The 8,034-nt window shown below is 40.7% G+C and overlaps 1 protein-coding gene across 2 annotated transcripts in view; it reads right to left on the reverse strand.

Moving 5' to 3' along the window:
* The window catches only part of CDH11 (cadherin 11), a 154,523-nt gene that overhangs the window by 18,910 nt on the left and 127,579 nt on the right, over positions 1-8,034 (reverse strand). For both annotated transcript variants that reach the window (XM_024124810.3, XM_024124813.3), the window contains exons 9-10: positions 1,177-1,313; positions 202-335 (exon numbers count right to left, since the gene is read on the reverse strand). In XM_024124810.3, the coding sequence (XP_023980578.1) occupies positions 202-335; positions 1,177-1,313 (271 nt within the window). The remainder of the gene's footprint in view (positions 1-201; positions 336-1,176; positions 1,314-8,034) is intronic.

Here is an 8,034-nt window from a genome sequence, read left to right on the forward strand (position 1 = left end):
AATCATGCTGACATTGGCACATCATTCATTCAAAAATTCCTGGCTGGCTGAGAAGCCTGATTTTCATTAGAGAACATAGCTCCAGAGCTAAACCAGGGCTCTGAAGCCTTCTTGGGCAGCGGGAAGTATCTCCAGGTGATGCTCTCAAAACCAAACTCTGTTTCTAAATGCTTATTCATAGCCAAGGCAGAGCAGCGTTACCTGGTTAGAAAGTGGCTTGGTCTGGTCACTCTCACAGATGAAGCCTTCATAAGGGGCGGCAAACTTGGGAGCATTGTCGTTGATGTCAAGGACCCGAATGGCCACAGGGACTTTGGCTTCCTGATGCCGGTTGTCTGAAAGGAGAGAATTGAGACAGTAAACATGTGCAAGGGAGGAATCCATGTTGGTCCAAGGTTACTCTTGGGAAAAAGTGAGCTCCAGCCACTCATTCAGGCCCTGCAGGGAAAGGCACTGTTGGCACAACAATCACCTAAAATCCAAAGTATGCCAAATCCAGGGTGAGGGGGATGTCCTAGAATAAAGGTCAACATTAGACCAGTAAGAAATAAACCACTTTTCCCTTTCTGTTGAGGTTTAATTCTAAATGCTTATAATGGAGCCTAGCCCCCTCAGAGTGTAGTCCACAACAGCAGTTCTCTAAGTGGGATCCCCAGAGGAGCATCAAACAATTTGGGAATTTGTTGGAAGTGAAAATTCTCAAACCCAACCCAAGACCCGAGTTAGAGGCTCTGAGGGTGGGATCCAGAAATCTTTGTTACAACAAGCCTTTCATGATAATCCATTGCATGATAAGTTTGAGAACCACCGGTCTATAGGTAAAAAAGAACCCACAAATCTTGGCTCTAAGGATTCTGCTGCTCTGGGTTTAAACAAAACTGAGGATAAAGTGGGGAATCTTTCACTGGTGGTTAAGAGTTTCAAGCTGCTACAGGCTATCAGCTCATGTGCCAAGTCTGTACCCAGTTCTGCCAAAGAAAATGAAAACATCTCTATTTGCTTATATGTCTCCCTAGATAGACGACCAAAAATAAATTTTAAAGATTGAAAAATATGTTTAAGACTAAAAAAAAAAATTGTTCTATCTCAGCTGTCTGTTATTTTCCAGAATATATAGAAAGTCTCAAGGAATAATATTTGGTAAAGTAGAATCAAAACCCTTAGGATAATACTTACGGATTTCTGCTGCAAAAACTGATATGTTGAGCCAGGCAGTTTCTTCTCTATCCAAAGGTTTTGTAGTTTTAATAAAACCATCCTCTGGATTAATAGTGAAAAACCTGTCCAGGTCAGTGTGACGATCGATTGAATACCTAAGCAGAATGCAAAAGAGGCAATTAGACCAAGACATTCCAAGCAGCTTAATATTTGAATATTTTCTCCATGCTATATTTAAAGCAACTTTTTCAATGAATTGCTTGAGCTAGGTTTTTTTTTTTAATCAAATTTACTTTTCAAACTTCGTACATGAATCTTTTATAGAAATCATTTTGCCACATTGGAATTCTTTATTCAGGACAATGAATGAAAGAGCTGTTTAGCATATTTGATTGAGAAATGGAATAATATGTTGCATATCTGATTGAGAAATGGAATAACATGCTGCATATTTCTTCATATTTACTACAATCACCCACCATCTGAATATTTATGAACCTGCATTTGGGAAGTGGGTTTGCCTTGCTTTCAAACTACTCAGAAAGTCACAAGTGTATGGAACATTTGCCAGATTTTTGCATATGAAATATTAAATAGTCTTAAGTTATCATCAAAGATCATTTATGGTACTAAAAAATCAGTTTTCTCCTTACTTAAAGGAAAATGCTAACTATATTTTGAGTAAATTTATTCAATTTATTTGGTTTTAGGGGTTCTCAGGTAGCTTGGTTCTGGATTCCATTGTGAAATATGCAAAGAGGGCTTGGCCGTTCTTTTGTAGATCATTCTCCCCACACTTTAATGACCCCAGGCTGAGCCTAACAGCATAGTTGGAAGGTTTCAGCTACTCCTGTCCACTAGAAAATTTGCTTTTTTCTAATAAAAGACAAAATAATTTCCAGAATATTATGGGGCAAGGTGAGGTAGAAGATGGGTCAAGAGGAGTGGTGCAGTAAGGTAAAATAACTTGCCCAGGATAGAGTTCTGGAGACCTGGCTTTAATAAGTGTTGACAGTTGTCCCATGGCATCCATGGGGGATTGGATCCAGGACACCTGAGGATACCAAAACCCATGGATACTCAAGTCTCATATAAAATGGTATAATATTTGCATATAACCTACACATATCCTCCTGTACACTTTAAATCATCTATAGATTACTAAAATCATTAATACAATGTAAATGCCATGTAAATAGTTGCTGGTGTGCCACAAATTCAAGTTTTGCTTTTTGGAACTTTCTGGAATTTTTTTCCCCAAATATTTTGGACCTGTGGTTGGTTGAATCCATCGACATGGAACCCGTCAATGCAGAACGCATGGATACAGAAGGCCAACTGTACATATGTCTGAAGGCATTCATTGAGGACCATAAAACCAAAGAATATTAGAGAATATTAGCAAAGACCATGGATGTCACAGAGTTTAATCTCTTCAATTTACAAACGGTGGGATTTGCAAATGGTCTATTATCTCGCTTCTGGGGGAGCCAATATTAGAACCTGGATCTTCCAGTTCTAGATCATATTCTTTCCAAGAGAGAGGAATTTAGTGCAGAGCAGCACTTCGCAATATAGAAAACATGAGCTCATCCATGATATTGTTGACTTCACGGCTCCCTATGAGAATGGAACGATGAGTCCCTTTCCCCAGTGAGGAAAGAGAAGATAAACTATCACACACCTCACAAATGTCAGTAGAGGCTCAGTGACTAAACCCTCAGCAGAGCTCTATGTGAAAATAAAGGGAAAATAATAGAATATTTTTTCCCTGCCACTAGGGAGTTTACTATCTAGTTGACGTGACAAGACAGGCTCACAGGAAGAAAGATAATTAACAAGTATTATTCTATAGAAGTGAAGCGCATGGATTTTGGTTTTGTAAAGTCCTAGGTACAAGTTCATGCTTGGCTACATATACGCTGAGTGATACTGGAAAAGCCACTTAAGTTCTTTGAATTTTAGCTTACTTATCACTTAAACTAGAATATTAATAGTAACCTAACTTTTAGGTTATCTGTGAGAATTACATAAAATGATAGATGTTGAAGATGCATAACCTAGCGCCTCACACATAGTAAACAGAACAACAAATATAGCTGCTCTGATTTTTGTTGTTGCTGCTATTACACACTGTGGATAGATCAAATGTCAGTCTACAGAGTATGACTTTCATGCTATAGCCAGTGAAAAATCGTGAAAGGCTTTTGATCAGAGTAATAAATAAACTGATTCAGACTCTCAGGGTGATGAATAAGATAGGGTGGGCAAGGTGGTCTGAGCTAGTGAGAGTGGAGGAAGGAACAGAGGAAACTTAAGGAGGTGATGTATTGATAGTTTTTAAGGAGTGACGTGATAAGAGAGTGAGGTATAGAAGCGATAGAGGGAATGGAAGACTATGTGATAAAGACAGAACCAGTAGGACTCAGTTGATATTTGGAGATCTGTGGGAGGCTGGGAGAGTCCTTGAGAGTTTCTAGCCTGAGCGTCGCAGAGAGGGAGACATTGGGAAATACAAAGTCAACTTACCAGGAAGGAGAGGTTGAATTTCCCTGGATCTTCCAGTTCTAGATCATATTCTTTCCAAGAGAGAGGAATTTAGTGCAGAGCAGCACTTCGCAATATAGAAAACATGAGCTCATCCATGATATTGTTGACTTCACGGCTCCCTATGAGAATGGAACGATGAGTCCCTTTCCCCAGTGAGGAAAGAGAAGATAAACTATCACACACCTCACAAATGTCAGTAGAGGCTCAGTGACTAAACCCTCAGCAGAGCTCTATGTGAAAATAAAGGGAAAATAATAGAATATTTTTTCCCTGCCACTAGGGAGTTTACTATCTAGTTGACGTGACAAGACAGGCTCACAGGAAGAAAGATAATTAACAAGTATTATTCTATAGAAGTGAAGCGCATGGATTTTGGTTTTGTAAAGTCCTAGGTACAAGTTCATGCTTGGCTACATATACGCTGAGTGATACTGGAAAAGCCACTTAAGTTCTTTGAATTTTAGCTTACTTATCACTTAAACTAGAATATTAATAGTAACCTAACTTTTAGGTTATCTGTGAGAATTACATAAAATGATAGATGTTGAAGATGCATAACCTAGCGCCTCACACATAGTAAACAGAACAACAAATATAGCTGCTCTGATTTTTGTTGTTGTTGCTGCTATTACACACTGTGGATAGATCAAATGTCAGTCTACAGAGTATGACTTTCATGCTATAGCCAGTGAAAAATCGTGAAAGGCTTTTGATCAGAGTAATAAATAAACTGATTCAGACTCTCAGGGTGATGAATAAGATAGGGTGGGCAAGGTGGTCTGAGCTAGTGAGAGTGGAGGAAGGAACAGAGGAAACTTAAGGAGGTGATGTATTGATAGTTTTTAAGGAGTGACGTGATAAGAGAGTGAGGTATAGAAGCGATAGAGGGAATGGAAGACTATGTGATAAAGACAGAACCAGTAGGACTCAGTTGATATTTGGAGATCTGTGGGAGGCTGGGAGAGTCCTTGAGAGTTTCTAGCCTGAGCGTCGCAGAGAGGGAGACATTGGGAAATACAAAGTCAACTTACCAGGAAGGAGAGGTTGAATTTCCACTAGGGCTATGCTGCCACACCAGGAGAGCAAGATTCAACTTTATCAGAGGTTTCACAGAGTCAGGGGTATAGTCGGTCTTTTTTTTTTTAAGTATGTCACAAGAAGTATAGGCTCAAAAATATGTTTTTAATGAATGAGCCAGTGAAGGAAAAAGGAAGTGGGTAAAAATGCAGAGCAGACAGCAGAACAAGTACAGAATTAGAATCAGGGAGAAAGATCAGCCTAGAGGCAGAAAATTTAGAGCATTAACTCAATTCAATTAGTAGCATGGACGGAAACTCTATAGACAAGTGGACACAGAGAGAGAGAAAGTCTGAAGTGAAAGGCTGAGTGTCAGGGAGCCCCCAATGCCTGGACTGGGATCTCAGACTAGTGAAGACACCAGGTGTGTCTGAGGCATGAAGAGGTGACTGCCAATGAAGCTAAGAGGAAAGAATATTTCAGGAAGGCAATGGTAAACGAAAAGGTCTCTAATGCTAGAGCCTTAGAAGAAAGCTGCAAAAATTTTGAAGCAGCTAAGAGTTTGGCTGACACTATTAGGCCCTCCTACCCATATGTTTAAGGACACAAATGTCCTTAAAGGTGCAGATAAGCACTCAGGAAAGTAGGTAGTCCGGCTAGGAGACCACTGAATAAAAACCTTTAAATGTTATTCTATGAATTGTTTGGCAATTCTAAGAATGAGGACCTGAGTGCGTGAGGGGAGTTGGTTCAAAGGCCATAGTGAGCATATTTGGATAATTATAGACATGAAAAATGGCTCCATGCACAGAATAGCTTCCACTGAAAATATGACCCAAATAACCAATCACAGATGTGGATCCTTGGAGATAACGAGGTGCCAAGGAAATGAGCAGCTGTTTCACGTGTTTTTACATCATCGCTCTTCTAAAAAGCTGCTAAGCACCTTGATATTCTAGGCCAAAGCTAACTAATTTAAAATTCACACCATGAACATTTTTGAGTAGTTTAAAGGTGTTCCCAAGCTCCTCAGTTGTTAGCTGATGTATCTTCTTGCACAGAGAGCACGGTACTCAAACCTTCCTGGGAAATCTTTCCATCAGTGGCTGCCCAGCGAGAGTAAACCGCTCATAGTGGACTGAGGCAGCTCTGGACTAAAATCCAGTCTCCAATACTGACTGGTCATGTGACTTTGGGTAATTCACATAATCTCTTTGAGCCTCAGTATTTGCATCTATTGGACCCTAAAGTGATCACAGCCTCAAGGGTGTCTGAGGATTAACTTAAATAACTTAGTGCAGGGTCATCTGGGGCCAAGAAGATGCTCAATAAAGGGTAATTTCCTTCCTTTCTCCCCAAAGGGGCAAAATGTTCAAAGACTTAAAGGCAACTGAACAGCATTTACATTTGGGACTTCCTTCTGCTCTGTCAGCATTTTCTTTGGTATAAATAGAAAAACTCCATTGTCCATGGCAATTCTTTTTCATACTCAGATCTATTTACTTTTCTTCCCAGCTTTATTGAAACGTGATTGACAATAAAAAAGTCTGTATTGGGCTTCCCTGGTGGCGCAGTGGTTGAGAGGCTCCGCAACGGGAGAGGCCACAGCAGTGAGAGGCCCGTGTACCACACACACACACACACACACACACACACACACAGTCTGTATTTAATGTGTACAACGTGATGTTTTAATATAAGTATACCTTGTGTAATGATTACCGTAATCAAGCTAATTAACATAGCCACTGCCTCACACAGCAAACATTTCCTGTGTGTGTGTGTGTGTGTGTGTGTGTGTGTGTGTGTGTGGTGAGAACAATTAAGATCTACTCTCTTTGCAAATTTCATGTCTACAATACATTATTATTAACTATAGTTACCATGCTGACCAATATCTCCTCATTTTCCCCACTTCCTAGCCCCTGGCAACCAGTGTTCTACTCTCTGTTTCTATAAGTCAGACTTTTTTAGATTCCACATATGAGTGATATGCTATATTTGTCTTTCTGAGTCTGGCTTATTTCATTTACCACAGTATCCTCCAAATTCACATATGTTATCACCAATGGCAGGATTTTCTTTTTTCAGGCTAAATAATAGTCTGTTTTATATATATAATATACACATATATGTGTATATATATATATATACATATATATATATCACTATTTCTTAATCCATTCATCTGTCGATGAACATTTAGATTGTTTCCATATCTTGGCTATTGTGAATAATGCTGCATTGAACATGAGAGTGCAGATACCTGTTCAAGATGCAGCCATTATGGAAAGCAGTATAGAGATTCCTCAAAATGTAGATGGAGGCTGGATTTGTTCTGTGGGCTGTAGCTTATTAACCCCTGACCTAGACAGACACATCCCTGGCCCTCTTTGACTGTGCCAGGGACAACACAGCGTAAGCTGTCATTGTGATGTATGGTGAGAGCTGTGAGGTGGAAGCTGCATTTGATCCATCTTAGGGTGCCCTGGAAGAATTCCTAGAGGAGGTGACACCTAAGTGGAGATGGGAAAAATGAGTACCATGTAGCAAGTTGGAAAGGATGAGAGTGAGATCTCCAACCAGAAGGAAGAACACACAAAGGTCAGGAATTAGAAGAAGATAGGAAGTAGCCCAGTCTAGCTGCAACTGAGAGTCTTATGAGAAGGGAGAGTAATACAAAAAGCAGGAGAGACCAGCAGGACACAGCAGGAATTGCGGGGGAGGGCCTTGAAGAAGAGCCTTAAGCCAAGTAAGAGAATTAAGACTATTTTGGAGTAGGGGACAATGGGAAACAATCTGATCAATGATTTTTTTTGTCGTTGTTGCTGTTTAACTGAAGTATGATGTGATGTTTGGATGTGCATTTTAAAGCAATCACTCTGGCTACAGGATGACGGAAAGGTGGGAGATCGGGGGCGGGGGGACCATGAGGAGGCAGAGGAAGGAATCTAGGCAAGAAGGGAATTAGGGGAGTGGCCATGGAAAAAGAAACACCTGCTAGAATCCAGTCCAGGGCAGGTTTCAGCCAACTTTACATTTCTGCCCTATATGGACATGCCTTGAATCTGTGACTCAAGCCTCCTTCTCAGCCTCTTTCTCATCACCCTCTCATCGTCATCATCAGTCTCATTGGTCATTAGCTCAGGCTGGGGAGCGGGGGAGGCAGGGCTCTGAATGGCTTTTCTAGCTTTCTTGACTAAGTCACAAAAGTATATTTGTGAGGGGCTTCCCTGGTGGCGCAGTGGTTGCGCGTCCGCCTGCCGATGCAGGGGAACCGGGTTCGCGCCCCAGTCTGGGAAGATCCCA

This window comes from Physeter macrocephalus, chromosome 17, assembly GCF_002837175.3.
Source record: "Physeter macrocephalus isolate SW-GA chromosome 17, ASM283717v5, whole genome shotgun sequence".
Taxonomy (NCBI): domain Eukaryota; kingdom Metazoa; phylum Chordata; class Mammalia; order Artiodactyla; family Physeteridae; genus Physeter; species Physeter macrocephalus.